Source organism: Peromyscus maniculatus, chromosome 21 (assembly GCF_049852395.1).
Source record: "Peromyscus maniculatus bairdii isolate BWxNUB_F1_BW_parent chromosome 21, HU_Pman_BW_mat_3.1, whole genome shotgun sequence".
Classification (NCBI taxonomy): Eukaryota; Metazoa; Chordata; class Mammalia; order Rodentia; family Cricetidae; genus Peromyscus; species Peromyscus maniculatus.
This window is the reverse complement of record NC_134872.1, coordinates 39872726-39899072: the sequence shown is the minus strand read 5'-3', so window position 1 is coordinate 39899072 and position 26347 is coordinate 39872726. Positions and strand designations below refer to the sequence as shown.

Sequence of the window (26347 nt, the reverse complement as noted above, 5' to 3'; positions counted from 1 at the left end):
TGTGACTGTGTGTGGGTATGTGCACCGGAACACAAGTGTCCTCAGAGGCCAGAAGAGGGCGTTAGACCCCGTGGAGCTGCAGTTCTCAGAGGTTGTGAGCTGCCTTAAGTGGGTGCTGGGCATCGAACCCAGATCCTCTGCAGGAGCAGCATGCACTTTTAACTGCAAGCCATCTCTACAGCCCATGCTTTGAACTCCTGGTCTGTACCTCCTAAGTACTGGGACTACAGGCATGCACCACTATGTGACGCTGTGGCACCAGGGTGGAACCCAGGGCCTTGTGCATGCTAAATAAACACTCTACTAACTGAATTACATCCCCCACCCCTCAAGCACTCCAGTTGCTAGGGCTAGAGACCCTACCTCACATTCTTGCTTTAGGCTATCCCATTTGCCCTTCCCTCTTGACTACACCTCTTTCATTGTCTCCTGCACCCTCTTGGCTCTAGGGGTCTCCTCCTTGAGTCCTGCCCTGACCCGTGTTCCAAATGACACACCAATAGATCTTCCGCTTCCTGGTGTTTTCCTCCTCAGCACTGACGTTCTCTAGGGAACACATCATCATTTTGCTAAGTCTACGTCTCCACCAGACTCTCGCCTCCACAGGGAAGAAGAGGTCAGCACCTGCAGGGCCTGCAACAGGCCTTGGTACCTTGGACAGGGATGAGCTGACCGTAGGTGACCCGGTGTTGGACTCTGAGGCACTGACAACCACCATGATGGTTTGAAGGTTGCAGAAGGAGTCGGCCATCTGAGAAGCCCTCAAGGAGGTCACAGCGAGTCACTGCTGTGACCAATGTGTTCTCTGTAGGCTTATTAGCCTGGGCTCATTTGTCGGAGGATGATGGTCAATTCTACTCTTTAAAACCTCCTCCCATATGATGGTTGGCAGCTTTCAGGACCCCCAAAGATGCCTCCAGAGGGAGTACCAGGGTTATGCAGCATAAATTGTGGGAACTGGATGGTGATGTTGATGAGGATATCAACAGTGAGCAGTGCATTAGTCAGGGATCTCTAGAGTCACAGAACTTATAGAGTGAGTCTCTCTATATAAAGGGGATTTATTGGACTGACTGACAGGCTGTGGTCCAGCTAATCCAACAATGGCTAGCTGTGAATGCAAAGTCCAAGAATCTAGTAGTTGATCAGTCCACGAGGCTGGGTGTCTCAGCTGGTCTTCTGTGTACGCTGGAATCCTGAAGAAGCAGGCTCCAATGCCAGTGAAGGAATGGATGTGCTAGCAAGATGAGGGCAACCAGGCAAAGAGCAAAAGCTCCCTTCTTCCATGTCCTTATATAGGCTTCTAGCAGAAGGTGTGGTCCAGATTAAAGTTGTGCCTTTCCTCCTCAAGACCTGGAAATGAATGTATCTTCCTACCTCAAAGATCAGGACTAGAAATAGTGGCTCCACCTACTTCAAGCCAAGCAAAAAATATCTCACAGGTGTGCCCTCCATTTCTGGATTGTAGTTCATTCCAGATGTGGTCGAGTTGTCAGTGAGGAATAGCTGTCGGGCAGCATCTGTTTTCAGGCCTCTTTTAACATTCACAACAGCCCCAAGAGGTGGAAGAGAAGAATGAGGGGATAGAAGGCACCCAGCTATGCCCAGAGGGAAAGAAGGAGTTGAGTCACAGTGTGGGGAGGCAATCCAGGAGGGGCCCTGGTGGAGGAGGCCGTCCTTGTGGCTGGGGGTCCGGGGTAAAATTAAGTGTGGCCTCTCTGCAAGGCTGAGGCTCCACTCTTTCCCCTCCCAGGGCTCCTGCCAGATGTTTCCTTGCTGAAGCCAGGTGCTCCCTTAGCTATGGAGCCAAACCTGGCCTGCCCAGCTTCAGCTACCCACACTCACAGGCCCCTCTCAGTGTGAGGCTAAAGGAAATTTCCTAGAGGAAACCAGTTGCCTCTCTAACGTGGAGGCCTGAGGGCATGTGATCAATTCCTTCCCAGGCTCTGCGTCCACTGTGAGTGTTTGCTGGAACGCTCTAGATCTTCAGCACACAACTTCCCAGACCCAGTCCCAAGCACTCATCAGCTCTTCCCTCTGAAGTTGAAAGGACGCACCTCCCCTTGCTCCCCCCATGGAACACAAGCCCTTATCTGTGGCAATCTGCAGTCTCTTCTGAGAGGTGGACACACAGGGGATGCTGCCACCACACAGTTTCCAGTCACAGGTCTCTGGGACAGGAAGGGGCATGGAGTTTGTGGCTTGTGGTTTGCAGAGGCCTGGAGTCCCCTTCTCTGGGACACCAGAGATTCACACCCAGGTAAGGGGGCCCGCCCATCCAGCCAGGGAGCCCCAGCCTGCTGCCCCTTATGCAGCCTGTGCATAGGAGGCCACCCTGTTCCTCCAAGATAATTTGCTAAGTTTTCTCCTCCTGTGTCCATCAGTGTGTGAGCCATGGGGACGATCCTACCTGGATATGGTGCTTTCATTGATTTTTCTCTATTCATTCACATTCTCTGTTGTTTGGCGTGTTTAGTGGTGTGTGTGTGTGTGTGTGTGTGTGTGTGTGTGTGTGCAAGTGTGTGCAAGTAAGATGTGTTGGGGGGCATGCGTGCCATGGCCCGATTGTTGGTTCTCTCCCTCCACCTTTAGGTGGGTTCTGGGGATGGAGTTCAAGTTATGTGGTTTGGCTTGCAAGCATCTCTATCCACTGGGCCATCTTGCCAGCCCTCTGTTTTGTTTTAACTACATTTTAAAATTATTTACGTATGTATGCATAGGTACAGGTGTGTGTGTGTGTGCGCGCGTGGCACATATATGGGGGTCAGACAACTTGCAGGAGGTGATTCTCTCCTACCACGTGGCTCAGGGGGATCAAACTCAGGAGGTCGGGCTTGGCAGCAGGTACCCCCTGTGCCATCTTGCCATGCTCCTTCTGGTCTTTGTGTTGTTGTTTGCCAGAGAGGGTCTCATTGTGTAGCCCTGGCTGTCCCGGAACTCTCTGTGTAGCCCAGGCTGGCCTCAGACACACAGGGATCCACCTGCCTCTGCCTCCTAAGTGCTTGCTGGAATTAAAGGCGTGCGCCACCACTACCTGGCCCTCTTGTTTTTTAAGACAGGGTCTCCCACTAATTCAGGCTGGTCTCGAACTTACGGAAAGATCTTCCTTCTCCCTCCTCCCAAGGGCTGAGGTTAGTGGCATGGGCCGCTGATGACATGTTATTTGACTTTTTTTTTTTAAACCTCCATCAGAAAATGGGTTAAAGGGCACATTTAAAGGGCGCATATAATTGTAAAGTACTGGCGACATTGTCTGGCTGCTTCTTTCCTGCTCCATGTGACTCTGATGCCGTGAGTTCTCTCTTCAGTCACTGGCTATCTTCTCTTGCTTCAGGGACAGAGCACTGGCTTACGGAGACTTTCTGCATCTTGGATTTTACTCTATCTGTGGAGAAAGGGAGAGCCGAGAGGGAGTGGTGGAAAACAGAAGGACCCTGGCCAGGAGCCTCCTCCTGGACGGGGAGGGGGGTCTTAGGAAGCTGACCACAGTAGATCCCCTGTGAGGAGGTACTGAGAAGGGAGACCTGGGGTGGGGCACCCAGGAGCACAGCCCACTGCCCACGTGAGAGAGGTTCTTCCCGGAGAGGGTCCCTAAGGCCGTCCAGCTGAATGGACTTTCAGAGACCTCCCAGAGTGTCTGTCCAAGTGGCGAGGAAGTGGTGGGGGAGAGAGGCCCCCAGATGCCTTGCATCACTGGAGTGGGTGCTGCAGGCTACTACTATGGGCTAGATATGGGGGGTGGCTCCTGACCTCTAGGCGGTTGGATGCCGTGATGGGGCTGGGCGGGCACAGAGAAGAGAGGACGTGGAAGAAGCTGTGGCTAGGATGGGAGACCTGTGTGGGGCTGGACTGGAGTGTGTGGGTGTTGGGGGCGCGCCTGTCTGCCTGTCCCAACCCCATAGCCGGTTCTTCCCCAGAACACCTCTAGAAGAGCCCTGCCATCTTGGGTTTTTCTAGCTGAACATCAGCTTAGCTCTGGAGCTCCAGTGGACTCACCAACCCCAGCTTTAGGGTGCTGCCCGAGTGGGGTCCCGTCCCCCCACCCCCCCACCCCCCGCGCCAGCCTGCCCGTAGAATGTCAGTCCTCTAGGGTTCCACCAGAGGCCAGCTCCAGTACGCTTCCTCCAGGGAGAGGAAAGCTGGGCTCTGTGCTGCGAAGATTTCTGTCACCTTGACATAAACTATAGTCATCTGAGCGGAGGAAACCTCCATTGAGAGAATGTCTCCATAGACTGGGCTGTGGCAAGCCTGTAGGGCATTTTCTTAATTAGTGATTGATGGAGAAGGGTCCAGCCCATTGTGGGTGGGGCCACCCCTGGGCTGGTGGTCCCCGGTTCTATTTGAAAGCAGGCCGAGCAAGCCATGGGGAGCAAGCCAGTAAGCAGCACCCCTCCATGGCTTCTGCATCAGCTCCTGCCTCCAGGTTCCTGCCCTGCTTGAGTTCCTGTCCTGACTTCCTTCAATCATCCACCGTGATGTGGAAGTGTGAGCCAAATAAGCCCTTTCCTCCCCAAGTTGCTTTGGTCATGGTGTTTCATCTCAGCGGGGTAACCTTAACTAGGACGGGCACACTCTGGGGACCCCTCTTTTCCAGAATTTACCCCTCTCTCTCAGCACTCCATGTCCCTTCCTCTCTCCTCCCTCAGGTTGGGGGCTCACTGTGGACAGCAGCAACCTGCACCCAGGAGCCTAGGAGTCCTGGCTGCTGCAATCCTCGCCTTCCTCTTCTGTTCCCGACCCCTTGTGGCTGACACTGCGTGGCCCCCCGGAAATGCTCTCTGCCCCGCCAGGAGCGTGTGGCCTGTGATTTTCCTTGAACACAGCACTTTGTTGCTTTGACGTCATCTTCAAACACAGCTCTCTTTCCTGTCTTCGCGGCAAGGAAATAGGTTGAGCTGCAGAGAGAGCTGTTAGTGAGAAAAAAGAGCTCCGGGGGACACCAGGCCTCCCGGCTAGGCCCTGCCGTGCCCTGTGAGCTGTGGTACTGCCGGGGGTGTCCAGGTGAGTGGCCATTTTCTGGCTTTTGCCCCATGCATGGTTACCATGACCATCCAAGGTGACCGGAGGGAGGAGGGTGAGTGAACTGGGTGTCCCTGTCTTACCCTCACTTCTGTGTGAGGAGGGTGGGGACCACAGGGCCTGAGGCTGGGCTGGGGTAGGCCCTAGTGGTGGGGACAGGTCCACAAGGTGGCCTCCTGGCTTGGATCACATAGCATGTGGTCAGGCCGCTGGGATGGAGCAGTGGGATGGAGCCAATCCTGAAGGTGGCCCGCTTCTGGTGGCCAAGGACAGAGGGGTAGCTGTGAGTTAGGAGGCCACCAGGTAGCATGAGAGGGATCTAAAGGACTGAGCTGGGTGGTCTCCAGCTGGAGAAGGGGGTGATGGGCATCGCCGGGGAAGCAGGTCGCCTGTGGGGTGCCGGCACTGTAGTGTGTTTGGATAAAAGATGCTTTCTGGGTCCCTGGGCCCCTGCTGGAACATTCGTTGGCTCCAGGAAGCAGCGAGAAGCAGGCTGCTGGTCCAACAGGACTGTGAGCTTGAACAACAAGATGCCAGTGGCATCATCGGTGAGGGACTCAAGTCAGGCTCCACTCGTAGGCAGAGCCAGAGGCAAAGGAGCCAAGCAAGCACTCGATTGCTGCTTGATGGCTGTGTGTCCTTGACAAGTGTCTTGGCCTCTCTGAGCCTCGCTCTGTGTGTGTGTGTGTGTGTGTGTGTGTGTGTGTGTGTGTGTGTGTCTGCCCATTACACTCTTGGCTTGTTTGTTGAGTAAGAGGCTGGGAGAGGCAGGGTCTTGGCGGGAAATAAGAGGGCTCTGTGTGGTGAACAGGTCACTGTGATGTTCGCTGCTCTCCTCTTAGCTAGAGCATCAAGCACACAGTAGGTGCTTACTAAGGCCTTGCTGAAAGACTAGGGTCACAAACTCCTAGGATGGAAGACCTTAGGTGCCACCTAGGTGCCACCTGCGGAGGCAAACCGAAGACTCTTTTCAAATCTCAAAGTGTTTTTGTCTCACTTGTGCAAGGCTGGCGGGTTCCCTGGTGGGCAAGCAGCCTGGATGGGGTTGACGTCCATGCTGGAGGGCCAGGGGGCCTGGGGCCGTCTGGGTCTGCCTGCTACTTGCTGTGTGACCTCAGGGAAGTCACTCCACCTTTCTGTGGTTTCACAGCTTCTGTATTCCGCGGCTCCTTCACAGGGTTCTCTTAGGGGTTAAGGGGATACACTAGCTAGCATTCAGGGGCATAGCAGGAGCCATATCATTGGTTGCCATGTGCCAATTATTCAGGGACATAGTAGGCACCATATAGTTGGTTGTTATGGTGCTAATTGTTATCATTAGCTCTTGATGGTCCCAGGCTCTGATCTCCACCGATTCTGGAAACTTCCAGGGGGCCTGCAGCACCCGGACCACCCCATACCAACCCGCCCCCCGCCCCGCTCAGGTCCCAGAACCATAGGAAGGGGAGTGATTCTGATTTAGAGCCATCTGACACCCCCCCCACAACCCCCCCCCTCCCGTCTCCAGGGCCAGCTGCTAGCGTCTGGAGACGTTTTGGATACTGACTTGGGTAATCCAGGCGTGCAACGGACAGATGCCAAGAATGTTGTCAAACACCCTGTCACACACAGCACAGCCCTTCCCTCGTCAGTCCCTCGACTCTACAGGGCCTTGTCCTGTGTCCTTTTACTGTCCTATAGCTTGAGACCAGAGAGCAGAAACCACCTTGCGTATGGGTCACACAGTCCTAGCACCCAGGCTGGGGTTGGAGGACTCACCTTACTTCAGGGGGTGGAGGGACATTGTCCCATCAGTTAACAGATGCTCAGAGTGCTGGATTTGGAGACCCATCTCTGGCCCCAGCAGCCCAACTCTTTAGGCCTTGACAGTCCAAGTACTTCAACTGCAGTATTGGGGTCTTTGGGGACATGGAGTCCCTTGGGGCTTGAATCAGCTCTGGATGTTAGAGACATCAGTGTCAGTTTCAACTGAGCCTGAGAGACCGTGGGTCAGATTGGGTGCGTGACATTAACCTTTCTGAGACTCAGTTTCCCCAGCTGAGGGATGGGAGTAATGGTTCCCATGTAGCAATTGTGCCGAGGAGCAGGGTAAGCGGAGTAGCTCCTAAAGGATGTCACACAGCCTGGTAAGGGAACATCTGGCCTTGTTCTCAGTGTGGCAGTGAGTGGCAGCTGTAACAGAAAACTGGCTGTGTGGATGTGCCTTGAGGAGCCAGGCACAGACAGGAGCAGAAGATCTGACCGACGGTGACCATGGTGGCCATCAGGGCCGGGATGTGGGAGGCTGTGCTGTGCCTCCCAGGTACTTGATGTAGCCTGGGGAGGGTGGTGGAAACCTGGGAACCAGGAACTTCCTAGCAGGAAGGAGTAGCTAGAAACATGAAGCATGTGGCCAGGACAAGGGCATGGGTGGCCTAAGGCCCCTGAGCAAGTCTACTGTGCCCTGTGTGCTAGTGGGTGAAGCCCCCACGCCTACTCCCAGACCTTCCTGTGACCCTCTTGTTTGCCAGGCTCTTGAAGGGGTGTCCCTGCCCATCACAGCCAATTGTAGCCCTTGGCTCCCCAGTATTCGTGGCCAATGAAAATGCAAACATTCTGTACTTGAGGCATGCAGGGGATAAAGATGTCAGCATATTGATACATGTGTACCATATTTAGTGGTGAAGGACAATGAGCTGGGCTTGGGATGGAGCGCCAAGGGGAGAGTGTGCTAGGGGGTGGCCAGGGAACAGACCTGAATGAAGTGGAGGAACAGGGCAGAAGCAGAGCAGAGGCCCTGAGCTCGGAGCGTGATCGCTGCAGCCCCACAGAGGGAGGGACTTGAGCAAATAACGTAAGGAGGCTCCCGTGGCTGAGGGAAGGCGGAGTGGGTGTGCTAACACAGGAAGGAGCCAGGCCCTGTGTGTGGCACCTGGAGTCTGCAGCTCCAGCGTCTAAGAGCAGTGGGGAGCTCCGCTCGATGCCTCAATCCACACCACTGCCATTTACTAGGTGATCTGAGACCCTGAGATTCAAATCTACCCTATGCCAGGAAAACCAGGAAGTGGGCTGACACCCTCACAGCATATTCAGTACATCTAATTGCGGTCCCTGGTGCTTATCATGTAATCAAGATGGCACCCTACTGAGGGACAAATACCTGTGCTGCCTCTGTTGTGGGGAGCTCAGAGTGGCTTAGGAATTAAGCAAGCACAGCTTCAGGGAGACTCTGGGTAATGGGTGGTCGGAGGGTGCAGGCTGGGGAGAGCACCAGGGCCTAGAGCAGAGACCTGGGGATTGTGGATGAGTAAGAGGGAATATGTGAGAAAGAGTGTAGTGAGATATGTCTGTAATCTGAGCACTTGGAGGGCACAGGCAGGAGGACCGTAAATTCAAGGTCAGCCTGGAATATAGCAAGGCTTTGTTTCAAGAAAATAAAGTGTGAGCCAGATAGTGGTGGCGCACACCTTTAATCCCAGTACTCAGGAGGCAGAGGCAGGCAGATCTCTGAGTTTGAGGCCAGCCTGGTCTACAGAGTGAGTTCCAGGACAGCCAAGGCTACACAGAGAAACCCTGTCTTGAGACCTACCCACAAAAGAGGAGGCCCTGGGGGGACTAGGACTATAGGTGAGTGGTAAGAGCTTGTTATACCAGGAGATGAGCTCATCAAGGTGGCCACCGAGGGCAATGCCAGCTCCAGTGTCAATGGTGGAGGAATGTGGGTGTCTGTTAAAGTGGCAGCAGACAACCTGGTCTTCAGTACAGCCCAGGATGCCTTTCAGGAGACCCTCTAATGCCTGTTTCACCAGCTGGATTTGGCAACCAGGTGGCCCAGTCAGATCCACGGCAGACATATTAGCGGTATACCTGTGGAAGGGCCGTGAGCTTCCTGCTCAGTGCTGGGATGATTTACAACCTTCATAGTGCCAGTGAATGCAGAGATGATGTCCTGGGCATCCTCAGAGCCTCAGGCCACAGTTTCCCAGAGGGATCATCCATAGTCTTCTCTGGGTGGTGGTAATGGCGTGGAGTGTGGCCGTGAGTCCCTGAAGAATATCAAAGTTGTCATGGATGACATTGACCAGGGCGGGCTGAGCAGTTGGTGGGGTACACTGCTGGCAATCTTGAATGAGTCATCCTACTTCTTGTGGTTCACACCCACTGTAAACATAGGGGCATCAGCCTAAGGGGCAGAGATGATGACCCTCTTGACTCCACCCCTCAAGTGTGCTCTGGCCTTCTCCATGGTGGTGAAGGTACCCGTAGAACCCACAACATACTAGGCACCAGCGTCACCCAGTCTGATGTTGGTGACCTCTCACTCTGGAAGATGGAGATGATCTTCCCGTTGATCGTCCCGTTCCCAGCCTTGACTGTGTCCTGGAACTTGCCATGGGTGGAGTCATACTGGAACATGTAGACCATGTGGTGAGGTTAATGAAGGGGTCATTGATGGCGACAGTATTTACTTTGCCCTAGTGACTAGGTGTGCAATCCAGCTTTGTCCATTTACTCTGGCCCTCACTGTTGTGTCTCAGGGCACTATGGGAGAATATGTGGCTATAATCCTAGAATGGGAAGGATCAAAGACCATAACAGGCTTCTTAACCCAAGCCTTGCCTGCTCTCAACTCAGGACAGACAGTGTGGTGAACTGGCCCTGAGTCTTGGTTCACACTGGGAGGCTGGGGTGAACTGGCTCTTGGGAGCAGTTCTGCCACCCTGGCCTGGCCTGCAGATGGGAGACATAAGATCTGTGCCAGCATCTTGCTCCTAGCCTTTTATCTTCTGCCTCTGTCTTCCTCTGATGGTCTCAGCATCTCTGGCTACAGTGTCTCTAAAGACTTGGCCACCATGTTGCATGAATAGGATGAGGATGGACCAGAAAGGCCAGGGGGTGGGAGCAGACACAGGGATCCAGGGCCCCCCACCACACTGGCTGCCTATCGGCAGGGCAGGATTATCAAAATAACTGTCACCAGGAGTGGGAAGGTAGGTGGAGTAGAAACAGGGTAAACTCCTGCCTCTGGGCCACCTTGGCCTTTGGTCTTAGATACCAATCTTGACTTGTAGCCTTGGACTAGACTCTGAAAACCAGCCTTCCCCAGATCCTCTTCTCTAACCAACTTCTGACTACCCAGGCTGCACCTGTGGCCCTGCAGGGCCGAGATGCTCAAACCACGTGACTGTCAGCTTCCTGCCACAGTTTCCTGCTCCAGAGACCAGTCTTGTTACAGACCCTACCACCAGACAAGCCCCCCTCCTGCTCCCAACCCCACATCCTTCAGCCTCACACACTGTAAAGCAGCTTTAGGAGTTGCCCAGGAGGGGCTAGCTGGGTTTGGGGAGACAGAGAGGGCCAGGGAGGACACATTCAGTGGAGTGCTGCAGGGGTGAACATCTGGAAGTGAGTCCAAAGGAAGCAAGTAACCCAGCCTGGTTGGGGCCAAGGGTGGAGGAGTTTCGATCCAATGAGGGAGGCATAGTCGGTTCTCAAGCAGAAGAGGCTGTGGTGAAGAATCACCTAGGAGCAGCTTGCAGGACCCCAGAGCTCAGCTCAAGTGGAAACAGACTGTCGGGGCTTAGCTAACCACAGGCATTCTGCGAGTGAGATCTGCATCTCCGTTTGTATTAATAGAAACAGTTGGTAGAGATCAAAGGAGGTATTGGGAACACCAACGAACATCAGGCTAGAGATCTGGCTTGGGGGAGAGGTGCGTGTTCAGCCTGTGAGCTCCTGACAGGATGACCAAGTACGGGGGCAAGACTTAGGGAAGGAGGGGAGGGGGAGGAGAGGGAGGGGGGAGGACATAAACAAGCCCATAGGAAGTATCAGGGCCCAAGGGGGCTAAGCTAGGGAGTTTGTAAGGACCAGAGAGATGGGAGGCCGAGCAGGAGGGAGGGGACATGATACCCATCACTCAGAGGACCTGGTACTGAAGAGCGGGTGCTTCTCACACTCTGTTGATGATGGGTGTTGGTGCCGGAGTAGCCAGGGGTGGAGCAGGACACCAGGATGGATGAGAGGTGGGTGGAAGTCTGAGAGGGGGGGACGGGTAGAGCCAACCTGGCCCATGTAAGTTTTCCTGCTCCCGCTACTGCCGACATCTGCAGCCTGTCTAAACCTCCCAGCTGCCCTTCCAGCCCACACAGAGTGGTCCAGAGACCACCCCATGGAAGAGCTCTGATCGGATGAATGCATGCAATCGAGAGACTGTTCCCCAGTTCCTTCAGGCCCCTGTGGTCACCCCCACCCGATGCCACTGACATGGTCTCCACACCGCAGTTCTGGCGGGAACCCGATTCGCAGCCGCTGTGTCCGCTCACTCTGTAGGCATCCGCTTCTCTTTGCCTGTTGGGAGATAGTTACAGCACTTTCAACTTTTGACAGTTAATGAATAAAATTTCTATAACACTCCTGTGGAGGTTTTTCTGTCAGGTTCCATTTTTTTCTCTCTCTCTTTAAATTTTATTTTATTTATCCCCCTGCCCCAGCTAAGGACCGAACCCAGGGCCTTATGCTTGCTAGGCAAGCATTCTACCACTGAGCTAAATCCCCAATCCCCATTTTGTTTTTTTCAAGGAGCCTGTGACTTGTTTCAAATAGTCTCATGGAATATTCTCTTCAAAGACTTTTTTTTTAAAGGGTCTCCTGGGGCTGGAGGGATGGCTCAGTGATTAAGAGCTCTTCTAAAGGGCCTGGGTGTGACTCCTAGCATCCATATGGGGGCCCATAACTGTGTATGACTCCACCCTCTTCTGATCCCCATGGCCACCAGGCACGCACACATGGTACACAGACATACATGCCCACTAAACACTCATATATATAAAATGATCCTAAAAATGAAAAGATCCTCCCTCTCGCCCTTCCCTCCCTTTCATTGTGTGGTTTTCTGACACAGGGTCTCACTCTCTCGGCTGGCCTTAACTTTGTATTCTACCCAGGCTGGCCTGGAGCTCAATCCTCCTGCCTCAGCCTCCCAAGTGCAGGGATCACAGGTGTGTGTCATTATGCCAGTTTAGACATCACCCTTCTCCAGGTAAAAATAGACAGCACCGTTGATCATGCGGGCTTCTGATCACTGCTTGCCATTGACTGTTGGGGGTGGGCATCCAGAGACCTGTCAAGCCTGGCTTTCCACCCCATATTTGTGCCCTGTGATCAGCAGCCCCCAGTTGCCCAGACTGAGGCTTTGGCCTGGTCCCATCCAAGCATCTTTCTTAGCCTCAGCCACCATCTCTGGCCATCCCTGGACACATCTACCAAGTCTATGTATGCTTCTACCCCCTGCCCTTGTGTGTATAAGAAGGACACTGCGTCCCTTCTTTATCATAGTTTATGCCCAAGAGGCCTTCCTGGGTCAGCTAAGTAGATAACAAGTAATTGTTATGATGAACTAACTTTCCTCCCCAACATTGCATAAAAACAAGAATACGGAGAATGGAAAGAATGAATTGTCTTTTCCTGTTCACCCCTGGATTCTACAGACATTTTGCTCCGCTTCTCATAGAGAATGGCCCTCATTATTCACAGATTCCGTGTTTGAGAATTCACCTGCTAGCTGAACTTTGCAATCCTCAAAATAATGTGGTGTTTTCCCACAATTTACAGATACACACAGAATGGAAAGAATATTGAGTCATTGATGATCACGTCACCACTGAGCGTGAGCCATATGGGGCTCTTGTTTTTGTGGGGTGGCACATTTCCTGGGCCTTCCCATGCCAGGCAGATGCTCTACTACAGAGGTCCAGCTCTAGCCCAACAATGTGTATTCAATAAGGCGCTCGCGCACGCACGCACACGTGGTACAGACAGCTGTGATGGGAACCTGCTGATGGTAGGCAAATGCTGAAGAGGATGAGACAGGAGACTCACAAGTTCAAGGCCAGCCTAGGCTGTACCTTTATGCCTGGTGTAGTGGCACAGGTTTATAATCCCAGTACATGGGAGGTGGAGGCAAGGAGGATCAGGAATTCAAACAGTCTCAGCAACATAGTGAGTTCAAGGCCAACCTGGGCTATATGAAACCCCACACCAACCTCCCTCCCCAACAGTTACATATTGTCCACATGGCCAGGGAATCTAAGGCTGCATCTGCTCTTCAGTAGTCACTAATTCAGTGTTTGCAGAGATTTTTCTAGAACTGCTGTACATAACAAGAGTTGACAACCCTCTTACCTGCACCCCCCCCATCTGTTGTCTATACTGTAGATGTTTTTCAACACTACAGTCACAGCACCATCACAGCCTGAACATCTGCATGCAGATCTGCAGCTGGGGCTCAGTACTGAGTAGTTCTCCCTAAAGGAGCAAATACAATGAATCTTTAGTGTACACTGGGTTTTGATTAATTCAAACACTGGTGTACCCCAAGCCCTAACATGACAGAACACTAGCATCACTCCAGGCACTTCAGGATAGACAATTGTAAACTATTTGCCTATCAGATTCTATCTATCTACTTATCTATCTATCTATCATCTATCTATCTACCTACCTACCTACCTACCTACCTACCTACCTATCTATCCATCCATCTACCCATTGATCCACTCATCCATCCATCCATGCATCCACCTACCCACCACCCACCCACCCACCCATCCATCCATCCATCCATCCATACACATCCATGTATACATACATACATACATACATACATACATACATACATACATACCAGGCTGACCTTGAATTCATGTGAGCCTCCTGCCTCAGCCTCCCAAACGCTGGGATTACAGACAGGAGCCACCATGCCTGTCTCCCCCTCCCTCCTTCCACCCCCTCCACGTTTCTTTTCTCCCCCCAACCACACATCTCATGTTGAACGGCTGCATCAGTACTAATATCGAGTTCAATCCTGACTCTTAACCATCTCTCTAGGGATGGATATTCAGATTAACTCATGCTTTCTGAAACTGGTTCAGAGGGCCAGGGCAAGGGGAATTATAGAGGTCGAGGGCACCCACTGGGAAGTGGGGAAGGCTGGGGCCAGGTTCTCTGATGAGATGCTTGTTAGCCTTGCTCTGCCTGACTCTCTCCCCTCATGGTTTTTGAGGAGGTGGCTCTTCCTCATCCTTCTGCTCTGGGATCAAAGGAGGTGGCCATCCTAGCTATAACCTCTTTTCTCTCTAACATCACTCTTAAAAATCCTGACCTTAATCTGCAATGGTAATGGTCATTCTTGTCTATCACATTACTGACCGCTGCCTCCTCAGTTTGTGTGGCTTTCAAGAGAGCAGAGAACGACAATATTTTATAGGTAATATCCTCAGCATCTAGCATGAAACGCAAAAAACAAACAAAACAGCCCATGTGTTTGGGAAATGAAGGGTCGGTTCAGGCATAGGGACCTCTAGGGTGTCCGGATGCTATGTGCACGGGATTCTGAAGAGTCCGTCGTGGGTTTCAGATCCGGATGGGTGCCCAGGACGCTGCCACTCCTCTCTGGAACCGACTCCAGTGCAAAGATGAGGTGCCTCTGGCTATACCCCATAGATGTCCATCCTCGTGGGCTCTCTCCGGCGCTGACGGCCAGGGTTCGGGAAGGGCTGCGGGTCCTGACGCTTTTCTGCATGCCTTTCTGCACCCACAGGGCCCGGCGATGCCCGACCCCGCGGCGCACCTGCCCTTCTTCTACGGCAGCATCTCGCGCGCCGAGGCCGAGGAGCACCTGAAGCTGGCAGGCATGGCCGACGGGCTGTTCTTGTTACGCCAGTGCCTGCGCTCGCTGGGGGGCTACGTGCTGTCGCTGGTGCACGACGTGCGCTTCCACCACTTTCCCATCGAGCGCCAACTCAACGGCACCTACGCCATCGCGGGCGGAAAGGCGCACTGCGGCCCAGCCGAGCTCTGCCAGTTCTACTCGCAAGACCCCGACGGGCTGCCCTGCAACCTGCGGAAGCCGTGCAACCGGCCGCCCGGCCTGGAGCCGCAGCCCGGGGTCTTCGACTGCCTGCGCGATGCCATGGTGCGCGACTACGTGCGCCAGACCTGGAAGCTGGAGGTGAGGGCGTGGCCAGAGGGCGTGGTCACAGGGGCGTGGCAAGATGTGGGTGGGGCCTGACGGTGGAGAGGCATGCTGTGTCTTCTTCACTGGCTTGCAAGATGTTCCAAGGTCTGAGATTTGGAAGCAAGTGTAGGACTTGGTTGAGCCCGGGACCTGGAAGGAGGACATTAGGTCCGGGCTTGGTGGCCATGGTGGTAATTTGTCTTGCGTAGATTGAGCGATGCTGTGGTGCTCGACTATGATAGCTTAAAGGTGGAGGCGCCTCCTGGGCTTGAAGGTGACAGAGAGGACCGTGAAGGGCGGGCGTGTGCCCTACGGTAGGATGGCAGACAGGGACGGTGCGCTGTAGTTCACATCATGTGCTGTGCCTGAGCTGGAAATCGTGTCGGATCTTGAAGTCGATGAGCTCCGAGCTGGGCTAGGCGGTGAGGCCTGGCTACGGTGCCTCCCTGGTTGGGTTAGGAGGGAGACCTTAGGGCTAGTGGAGGTTAGTTACCGTTTGCAGATGCACCCTAGTTGTGCTGAGTGGGGTGGGTTCTGGAGAGTCTAGAGATGCAAGCCGGTTCCGGTGGCCGTCCACTTGGCCACGCCCACAACGCTCCTCTCCTGTCTTCAGGGCGATGCACTAGAACAGGCCATCATCAGCCAGGCCCCCCAGGTGGAGAAGCTCATTGCCACCACAGCCCATGAGCGGATGCCCTGGTACCACAGCAGCCTGACTCGCGAGGAGGCCGAACGCAAACTCTATTCCGGCCAACAGACAGACGGCAAGTTCCTGTATGTGGGACACGGGGGGTTCCAGGTGATGAGGGGCCGGGGAGGCCTTGTTGGCTGAGATCCTGGGGGCCGGGTGGGTAGACCTGAGTGTGCACCGGGGCCTATAGGGCGACTGTGTCTCTGTGCGCATGCGCAGGGGTCCTTGGGTACGGTAACGTCCTCGCAGGGAACTGGAAGGACTCCAAAGTTGGCGCATCTGTGTTGAGCCCAGCTTTTTGCCATCCGCGGGCTGTGGGACTTGGGCTAGGGTAGCAGGCAATGATATGACTAGATAGAGGTGACTGTCTCAAGGAGACGGGAACTCAACAGAGCCCTCGTCAGATGGAGGTGAACGCTGTGTAGGGTGGGGTGCGAAGGGGCTACAATGAGGCCGCCGAGGGAGGCTTACTGAGAAGACAACTTCAGAATGTGAGAAGGTGAAAGAGGAGGGTTGGAGGTAGATCATGATGGAGCCTTTGCTTAGCAGGTAAGAGGACCTGGGTTCGACCCCCACCCCAGAAAAGCCAAACCAAACAACATAGGAAAGATGTTTTGGGGTGCAGGGTGCTTCTAACAAACCTGGTGGCCAGGTGAAAAGGTCCAGAGGCAGGAATTAACTTGGCATGTTGGAGAATACTGAGACCAGTGTTCCCGACGTCATTAGTGGGGGGGGGGTGGCCCTGACATTTATACTGAGAGAGGTAGAGGCTCTGGGGGCACGGGTATGTTGAACCAACTGCTTCAACCTGCCCTCTAGCAGTACCTGCCTGGGACCTGTGTAAAGGAGCTCATGGATTAATACATGAATTAATACATGTAAAGCAGGAACATGAGCAAGATGGCGTTAAATGTCAGCTCTTGTTCCTATGTGACTGTGTCTGTGCGTGTCTGAGCCACAGCTGGGGTCATGGTTGGAGACCCTCTGAAGCCGGACATTTGAAAACTCTGCCAGTGGCAGCTTTCTGGCTTGGGTGTAAGTTTTTTTTTTTTTTTTTTGTGTGTGTGTGTATAAATGTGATCCAGATAATAATACTCAGGCATCCACATATGGGGAAAGTTGGTGGTTGCCTCTTTCCATGACTCTGGGAAGCCTTGTGTATTCACCTCAAGAACCTTTGGGAGACAATTCCCAGGTCCACCCTTCTCATGAGTGCCTGAGTCCTGCCGGGTTGGATCATTGCTCTGCCTCCTACCACCGGGATGCTCCTTTCCCAGGATCCCTTTGGAGGAACTGACTTGATTTTCACACACACTGAGGTCTGTGGGCAGAGATGCCCTTCTCTCCAGGACTCTGCTGTTGGTGGATTAAAAAAAAAAAAAAAAAAAAAAAACATGTGTGTGCAGGGCTGGAGAGGTGGCCCAGCGGTTAAGAGCATGTGCTGCTCTTCCAGGGGACCTGAGTTTGGTTCCCAGCATCATTGTGGGGTGATTTACATTCACCTGGAACTGCAGCTCAGGGGCAGGGGTTCCAACACCTCTGGCCTCCCCCACAGACATGCACACTCACATGCACATACCCCACCTTCCATATGCATAATTTAAAAAATAGTAAGAAATCTTATACAGTAAAAAAAAATTTTTTTTGAGATTTTCCCCTACCTGACAGAGTTAGCCTGTAAGTTGGAGGGATATTTCTAAGGCTTTTGAGGGAGGTGTCTTTCTTCACTGTGCTTGGGGCTTTCAAAGTTTTCCCTGGGAGCTCAGCTCTTATTCTGACGGCTGTAGCTAGAGTTTTCCTGCCTTGCCCACAGTCAGGACAAATCTTTGTCACCCGCTAGTCCCACAGCTGCTCAGACCCAACCAAGTAAATACAGAGACTTATATTGCTTACAAACTGTATGGCCGTGGCAGGCTTCTTGCTAACTGTTTTTATATCTTAAATTAACCCATTTCTATAAATCTATACCTTGCCACGTGGCTGGTGGCTTACTGGCGTCTTTACATGCTGCTTGTCCTGGCGGTGGCTGCAGTGTCTCTCCTCCTTCTTCCTGTTCCCCCAATTCTCCTCTCTCTTTGTCCCGCCTATACTTCCTGCCTGGTCACTGGCCATCAGTGTTTTATTTATATAGAGTGATATCCACAGCAGACAGCTTTTCCTTTACACGTGACTACATTCCTCTTGCAGTTTTCGCTACACTTTCTGTTACGTTTACTGCATGTTTTAACTAAGATCCACCATGGGGGCTTTCTTTTCTGGTCTTGTCTATTTGGTGCTCTGGATGTTTCTTGTATCTGTGTGGGTGTGTCTTTCTTTAGTTTGGGGAAGTTCTGCTCTACGGTCTTGTTGAAGATTTGGTCTGTGCCATTGACTTGGGGTTTTTCTCCATCTATGCCTATAATTCTAGGGTTTTTTTTTTCATGGTGTCCCAAATTTCCTGTTTTAATTTTTTTTATGTTCCTCACTGATTTGGCGTAGAGCCTCTATTTTATCTTTGGAATCTGATATTCTGTCTTCTGCCTGGTTCATTCTGTGTGTAAGGTTTTCTTTGGAGGGTTCTAGTTGAGTTATTGGTCTTTTCAACTCCATCTTCATTTGGGCTTGAGTTCTCTTCAATGTTTCCATCTCCTGATTAAATTCCATCTCAATCCTGGATTGTCGTCATCATTTATTTCCATCATCTTATGTTAGTGTTCTCTTGACCACTACTCAGGCGGTTATTCTGGAGTTCTTTCTCCTTCATTCCATCCAGCTGTTTCTTTGTGTCTTCTTTAACGCCCCTGAGTTCCCAGAGGAGGTTTATTTATTTATTTTTGAAACTTTAACTTTTTCATTGAGTCTTTGGGAGTTTCACATCCCAGCGGAGGTTTATGATGGACTAAATTCTGGGTCCTGGAGTTCCTCTAGGACAATAGTTCTTACTCAACCTTCCTAATGCTGAGTCCCTTTAATACAGTTCCTCACGTTGTGGTGACCCCCAACCACAAAATTATTTTTGTTGCTACTTTATAACTGAAATCTTGTTACTTGCTGCGGGCTGCAGTAATATCATAAGAACTCAGCTGGTTATGGCAAAGTCACTATCTGGAGGAATCAGGGAATTCCTCCAGAGGAAGCCAAATCCCAAGGAGTTTTTGGTGTTACTTGGCTTGTTATATATCAGTTGTATTCTGTTATGAAAATCATGTATGCCTTCCTAGTTCTCCCAATTGATTTTTTCCCTAAGAAGGGCTAACAATGTGGACTGATCACTCTCTAGACATACACATTCCAGGCATTTGGAGAACAGCCTCAGGAAAGGCTTTCTCTGGAATCAGATATCTCCCCTAGCCACTTTCAAGGACTAAAGGAGACATCACCCAGGTGGTCACCCAATTTCCGAGGATTAACAGTGATAACAACCCACAGGCGAGTCTCCTGACTTAAGGTAAATTCCACAAGGGGACACCGCCTAGGTCAGGTAGACATTAAGTAATAGCTTTACACAATTTAGCTCAGACCCCTCCTTTCTTACAGCCTTACTAACTTTATAGACCTCTAACTACTTACCTAACCACTTCTAGGAATATTTAGATAATCTCTGTGCTAACAGCTATGCTCAGCCAGAACCCCAGTTCAAGCCTCCCTGTAATTATCATCATTGACAGCATCCGGCCAGGTCCATCCCCAGATGGAGGAAAGTACCTTATCAGAGATACCTCCATACTTTCTAAGAATAGACTTAAACATCCAGGCTACCTGTTTGAGAAGGCCTGGCGGATGTGCCAATTAAGCCTTACTTCCTCCTTTCCCAAACCTTACCTCCAGTTCCAGATCTCCCTTTAACTATCACCAGAGGCATCAAGCTGTACACAGGTTGCCTAGCGACTGAACACACTTTCCCCCACCCTGCAGAAAAACGGCAGATAGCTTGGACAGATAGGAGCCACAGGAAAAAGGAAGACAGTTTTATTTTCTCCCATTGACCTAGCAACTTATAGATTCTTAACACTTTCTAAGATTATAGTTGAGCACATAAGAGCCCCCTTCTTAGATATTACCTGAATTTAGCCTTTAGTTAATCCATTTCCCATTGGTCACTTCCCTTTGGGGTTGCAAATGATAATTAACAGTTATTGCCTCCCTATGTGATTCTTATCACCCCTCCATTTGACCCTGGAAGCCTGGTTTTGCACTGCTAAGGGAATACTGCTTGTAAGTGTATAATATACCAGGACTTCCAGGGCACGAGAGGACAGAGAAGAGAAAAGAGAATGGAAGAACTAGATGGGTAAGAACTTGAGAGGAACAAACTGAGATGGGGAAGAAGTAGATTGAAGGGCTACAGGAGAGTACTAGAGGAACGAGATGGAAGATGAGAAAGAGCCAGATGGGGAAGAACAAGATGAAGTAGAACAAGAAGAGGAGAGAGGAGATGGGAGGGGAGATGATATGGGAAGGAACAAGATGGATGGGAACCTAGAAGGGGCAGAACTAGATGAAGGAATTAAGATAAAACCTAGAGGGGATCGCAGACAAGTGTAGAGAGAAATCAGGTTAAAGATGACCTAAAAATGAGAGCAGAATATAAACTTATAACTGTTACAGAATAATAAAGTATATGGACTAAGGAGTTTTGTGTACATAGATTCACTTCTTTTTATCCAAGATTAATTATCAGCTGGTTGTAGATTCTTCCCGGACCCTGGGAGGGGACTATCAAGGGGCTGGACCCCCATAGTCCTCGATAGTTACTGTTATGAATCTTAATGGAAATATCTGTGTTTTCCTGATGGTCTTAGGCGACTCCTGTGAAAGGGTCATTCCACGACCCACAGTTGAGAACCTCTGATCTAGGTAATTCTCATTGGCAAACATTTCTTCAGAACTGGTGGGTTCTGGAGAGGAGAGACCGGCTTGATCTTTCATATTAGTATTCTTGTGATGCAGTTTGAGTGTGCGACTTCCTTTGTTCTGAATTTGGCAGAGCAGGTTAGGGGAAGGCTGGGTCCAGAGGTTGGAAATGGCTTGGGTGGAATGAGGCCAGGTGGACAGAGGACTGGGCTGGTGTAAGAACATGCTTCCCGTCCCGAGCCTGGAGTGTGGGGGTAGATCGGTTTGAGTGGAAAGGTTGGCTGTGACTTGGAGAGTCCTGTGGTTTGGGGACAGTCCTGAGCCAAGCCTAGAGCTCCTCAGCAGGGAAGGCCAGACTAGGCTGTTCACTAGTTGTGGGACCCAGGCTAAATCTAGTGGGTCCAAAAAAAAAAAAAAAAGGTATGGTTGGGGAGGTCAGGGGTACTCACTAGGCTAGATCCTGGAGGAGGACATAGGAAGTCTGGATATATAGTGGGGTGGTGAAGGTGACTCACAAGCAACCTGTGGGTGGTTGCAGGTAGGAGCAGGTCTTTGTGGAGGCCCAGAGCTCGGTGCAGGCACAGGTGGCCAGACTAGGGTGGGGCACTAGTTGTGGAGCCCAGACTAGACCTGGCAGGTCGTGGAGCAATAAGGATTGAGCGTTCTGGAGTACTCATCAGGCTGGACCTTGGAGGAAGAGATGGGAAGTCTGGGTATGGAATGGGGTGGTGGAGGCTGTGTCCAGGTCCTTCTGACTTGGCATAGTTCTTACATTTTACAGCGACACACCTTCTCCAATGAGGTCACACCTCCTAATCCTTCCCAAGCAGGTCCACCATCTAGGGAACAAGCATTTAAATGTGTGAGCCTATGGGCGCCATTCTCATTCAGACCACCATAGTAGTTGAGTGTCATTCATGGGTAGGCAAGTACTTCTCAAATGATGCTGTGTTGTTTGAAGTGTTAAATGACTTCGCCATGGAGTTTTGTGTGTGTGTGTGTGTGTGTGTGTGTGTGTGTGTGTGTGTGCAGGTATGGTGGGAATGTGTGTATGCATGTGTATGTGTATGTGTGTGTGTGTGTGTGTGTGTGTGTGTGTGTGTGTATACACGCAAGGATCATGGGTTCTTCTGTCCCTCCATGGTTAGCCAAGCACATGGCTGAAAATACCTCTGATGGTTGGGTCCTCCTGGGATGACTGTCTGCCAGTGTGTAGCAAGTATCTCACCACTGTGGAGGAGCAGGTGGCTCCTGTGTATGGGCGATCCACCCCCATAGCTCCATATCCACTGTGGGCCAGTGGATTCAAGTCTGCCTTCGGATTACCTCATGTTTCCTGTATACTCAGCATTGCCCTCTCTGCCCCTCTCCCCCATGGTCCCCATAAAGGTGCAGAAGTTTGGTGGCACCCTTCTGTGGCTTTCCCGTTCTCTGTGGCTGCTTCGGGAGGTTCTGGGTGTGGAGCCCATAGCATGTGTGTCAGTAGAGGGAACTGAGGCACAGGAAGGCCCCCCATTGCTGAAGGGGTGACACCTTTCCTCCCTCTCCAGGCTGAGGCCCCGGAAGGAGCAGGGTACATATGCGCTGTCCCTGGTCTATGGGAAAACCGTGTACCACTATCTCATCAGTCAGGACAAGGCTGGCAAGTTCTGCATTCCCGAAGGCACCAAGTTCGACACGCTCTGGCAGGTAGGCCGACCGTGTTCCGAGGAGAACCCTGTGGTGGGCTGCTGAGCCCCTCGGGGCTTGGGAAGGCCCCACCTGACACCCCCTTCCACAGCTGGTGGAGTACCTCAAGCTGAAGGCGGATGGGCTCATTTACCGCTTGAAGGAGGCCTGCCCCAACAGCAGTGCCAGCGCTGAAGGTGAGGGGAGCTGGCGGGAGGCAGATCAGTGTGCAGGAGGCCATGTCCCGTACTCACTCACGGTCCCTCCCCTTCCCCAATAGCTGCCGCACCCACACTCCCAGCCCACCCGTCCACGTTTACTCAGGTGAGCCCGTGGCACCTCAGGGTTGGGACTTGGGTATCGGATGGATCACTTCAGGGAGGTCGGGGTGGAAGGAAGATGATTACGGAGGGGACCGTCCCTGGGGGTGTCCTCAGCGTGCATGGGTCCTGTAAGAGGGCTGGGTCCTGCTGACTGCGGCTGACTCTGTGACCCCTAGCCTCAGAGACGTGTGGACACCCTGAACTCAGATGGATATACCCCTGAACCAGGTGAGCGGGCAGAGGTGGAGGTGTGGGTGGGCCCATGCCCAACTGAAAGCAGGGTCCCTGGCCGGGCTGTGGGACTTAGCGGGAATGACAAGCCAGGGCCATTGACGGGGGTCTGTCCCGTGCACAATCGTGCTGAGCTTGCCTGCCTGTGTGTCTGTCCACCCTGGGTGCATGCTGACACATGGGGTGGGTAAATCACGGCCTGTGGCCATGTGTTTGGTGTGGCTGAGCTTCTCTTGCCCTCTGGGTCCCCCTCCCCATCGCCTTGTCTGACCCGGGAGTGTATGACTGTGTGTATGCCCAGCGCGTGTGGCATCCCCAGAAAAGCAACGGCCGATGCCCATGGACACGAGCGTGTATGAGAGCCCCTACAGTGACCCCGAGGAGCTCAAGGACAAGAAGCTCTTCCTGAAGCGTGAGAACCTCCTCGTGGCCGATATTGAACTTGGCTGTGGCAACTTTGGCTCCGTGCGCCAAGGAGTCTACCGGATGCGCAAGTATGGCCGACCGCTTCTGCCATGGTGGGGGCATCAGAGTCAGGGGCAGTAGGAGCTGGGGGGTCTGTCTCATGACAGCTTGCCTGAGAAGCAGACTCTGGGGTGGGGTGTGACAGGCTGGACGGTTATGTGGAAAGGCTAGAGACACTGGCCTATGCTGGGGGGGACTTGGCTAAGTTGAAGTTATAGCATCTCCCTGGGGGGCTGAGGTAGTCCCAGGCATCTTGGGGAGTGGATGGGATGCCCTGGCAGCGAGCCAGAGGGTGCCCCATAGAAGTCAGGGGACGAGGAGAGGGAGGCGCAGCCCACACTTGCCCAGCTCACACCCACACTTGCCTGTGTGGCCGTGCCCCTGGCAGGAAGCAGATCGACGTGGCCATCAAGGTCCTGAAGCACAGTACGGAGAAGGCTGACAAGGATGAGATGATGCGGGAGGCCCAGATCATGCACCAGCTTGACAACCCCTACATCGTGCGGCTCATCGGCGTGTGCCAGGCCGAGGCGCTCATGTTGGTCATGGAGATGGCAGGCGGCGGGCCCCTGCACAAGTTCCTGATTGGAAAGAAGTGAGCCTGGGTAGCTGGCCCCGCACAGGGTTGGGGAATGGAGCAGAGCGTACGCATACACATGCACGCTCACACACACATACACACACACACACACACACACACACACAGCATGCCACTTGCCTTCACTCCTTCATGGACAAATGCCTGCCCTGTGTGCACTCTGATGCCCACACTCATACTGCAAAGTAGAGCCCCTGACTCAGTTTCCCCACATGCACCATGGCAATGATAGCGGGATCTGTACCCAAGGCTCCTGTGAACATCGAACGGACCTGCTGCTTACGGAGCACTTAGCACCTGGCTCTGCCAACAAGAGCTTTCTAGATGCCGGCCCCCTCACCGCTGCCCAGACTCTCTGTGCTGCGCACCGTGCCCCATGGGGACCGAGGCTGACTCCCCCTCCCCCTTCCACCCTAGGGAGGAGATCCCGGTCAGCAACGTGGCTGAACTGCTGCACCAGGTGGCCATGGGCATGAAGTATCTGGAGGAGAAGAACTTTGTGCACCGTGACCTGGCGGCCCGGAATGTTCTGCTGGTCAACCGGCACTATGCCAAGATCAGTGACTTTGGCCTGTCCAAGGCCCTGGGTGCTGACGACAGCTATTACACGGTGAGCGCCACCCCCAGGAGTCTCTAGGTGGAGGTGGCTGGTGGGTCAGGGGTCCCAGAGTCTTGTCCTAGCAGCACCTCCCCTTCTCAGGCCCGTTCGGCCGGGAAGTGGCCTCTGAAGTGGTACGCGCCCGAATGCATCAACTTCCGGAAGTTCTCCAGCCGCAGCGATGTCTGGAGCTATGGGGTCACCATGTGGGAGGCCTTCTCTTACGGCCAGAAGCCCTACAAAGTAGGCTGGGCTGAGTTCGGCCGTGGCGGGCGGGGGAGGGGGACCAATATGAGGGACCCGGGCTCCTCACACACACACACTTGCCTTTGTCCCTGGCCTGGGCAGAAAATGAAGGGGCCCGAGGTCCTGGACTTCATCAAGCAGGGCAAGAGGATGGAGTGCCCGCCAGAGTGTCCGCCCGAAATGTATTCACTTATGAGCGACTGCTGGACCTACAAGTGAGTTCCAGGTGGGAGGGGGTCTGGTCACTCAGTCCTGGGACGGGAGAAGTCCTCATGCCCGATCAGTGTCATCTTAACTCTCTCCAGTATTCCCCTCAAAGATCCACACCCGTGTCTCAGACTCTCCACATTCTCCCTTTAATCCATCCCCATCCATACTTAGCTCCCCAGCACACTGGCCACGCGATGCAGCCACGGGCCCTGCACACAGATCTGACAGTACTGGACCACCACAGCCACACTGTCGTCACCCAGCATGCTGTTAGTGTTGCACACTGTTAGTGTCGCACGCCTGGGAAGAATGTCCTGCACTTGGTTCTCGGCCCCTACCAGCCGACACTCCACGTCCAGGGTCTCAGGAAGACACTTGTGCAGGACCCAAATAGTTAACACACTCAACCCCCATCCACAACCCCACCCAGAGCAGATGATAAACGACGCACCCAAACAAGGGTCACCTATAACGACTATGAGACATGACATCCCAGCATTTGATACTCCACGAAACGACAGGGCATTGACTTTGAAACAGTCCAGCTGACCAGGATGGGTCCATTCATCCTATTTCAACCCATGTTAACTCAGGCTCCCTCAGAAAACACCCAGTACACCCAAGCCAGAGGCTAGCACCTAGCAAATCTCACTCCAGTACCACGAACAGCTCCCCGCTGGTCAAGCCTGCTCACCGTTCACGCATCTCCATCCCAAGCCCCACATCTGTCCCCATATAAACTTGTGCCTGGCTCGAATACCCAACACGGCTACATCCAGCATCCCTGCTCCCTGTGGGCAGTAGCTTTCACTCTGGTCCTCAGTGTTCCTGTACCCTCCCGGACAGCTCTCAACACTATCTGATTATCTGTGTTCTGTAAGCCAATAACTCTACTTGTTTTGGAGTAGACACCCCAGAATTCCATCGCTCTCACACCCAGGAGACCTCATCCAAACCCTGCTCCTTTGGGCCCTGAAAGTCTACCCCCAACTCCCCACCCCTTGATACCTTCCTGCCCTCTGGCTGACATTGAGTTCTGGGTCTCTCCACCCCTCACAGGTGGGAAGACCGTCCTGACTTCCTGACCGTGGAACAGCGCATGCGGAACTACTACTACAGCCTGGCCAGCAGGGCCGAGGGATCCCCACAGTGTGGACAGGTGGCTGAGGCTGCGTGTGGCTGAGCCCCAGGTCTCCCTACACCCAGCCTTTCTTCTCTGACCTCACACTCGGTCCAGGATGGGCTGTGTTCAGGAGCACCCTGTACCTCAGGTCCACAGCCCTCTGAATGTCCCATGTGATTCTCCCTTCCTCATGAGCTGGGGACGGTGGGGCCCTGGTCAGCGGCACTGAGGCTCTGGGCTGAGGGGACATGTGCTCCCAAGGTCTTACTTCCTCTGTTTCTGCGTGGGAGCGAAGAGTCCTCGGGCGGTCTCTGTCCTCATTGGAATAAATTCCACTTCTCTTCA

General features: G+C 53.0%; 2 protein-coding genes and 1 pseudogene across 3 annotated transcripts in view; 2 read left to right on the top strand and 1 right to left on the bottom strand.

The window, feature by feature from the left end:
• C21H2orf92 (chromosome 21 C2orf92 homolog) overlaps window positions 1-4849 on the top strand; it is a 53077-nt gene extending 48228 nt beyond the window's left edge. Inside the window, exon 9 of the mRNA XM_042266465.2 lies at window positions 4647-4849. The gene's annotated coding sequence lies outside the window, so the exon portion shown is untranslated. The remainder of the gene's footprint in view (window positions 1-4646) is intronic.
• On the bottom strand, window positions 446-14510 carry LOC102925817 (glyceraldehyde-3-phosphate dehydrogenase-like; annotated as a pseudogene).
• Zap70 (zeta chain of T cell receptor associated protein kinase 70) lies at window positions 4869-26347 on the top strand. Of its 2 annotated transcripts, XM_006987292.4 has the most exons (13): window positions 4869-5001; window positions 14600-15010; window positions 15630-15790; window positions 22091-22229; window positions 22321-22405; window positions 22489-22532; window positions 22708-22759; window positions 23064-23256; window positions 23616-23822; window positions 24243-24435; window positions 24526-24666; window positions 24772-24884; window positions 25939-26347. In XM_006987292.4, exons 2-13 carry the CDS (start codon window positions 14609-14611, stop codon window positions 26060-26062), a joined length of 1854 nt encoding a protein of 617 aa, XP_006987354.1. In that variant the 5' UTR covers window positions 4869-5001; window positions 14600-14608; the 3' UTR covers window positions 26063-26347. The 2 variants fall into 2 exon arrangements, with proteins under 2 accessions (XP_006987354.1, XP_006987355.1); XM_006987293.4 differs by lacking the exons at window positions 4869-5001; window positions 14600-15010; window positions 15630-15790 and adding an exon at window positions 15797-16256.

Excerpts from the sequence above, each read along its gene's own strand:
- Zap70 (XM_006987292.4), top strand. The coding sequence starts at position 14,609 with ATGCCCGACCCCGCGGCGCACCTGCCCTTCTTCTACGGCAGCATCTCG. Across the intron at positions 15,791-22,090 it reads CAGACAGACGGCAAGTTCCT|GCTGAGGCCCCGGAAGGAGC; the intron begins GTATGTGGGACA and ends CTCCCTCTCCAG. Across the intron at positions 24,885-25,938 it reads AGCGACTGCTGGACCTACAA|GTGGGAAGACCGTCCTGACT; the intron begins GTGAGTTCCAGG and ends CACCCCTCACAG.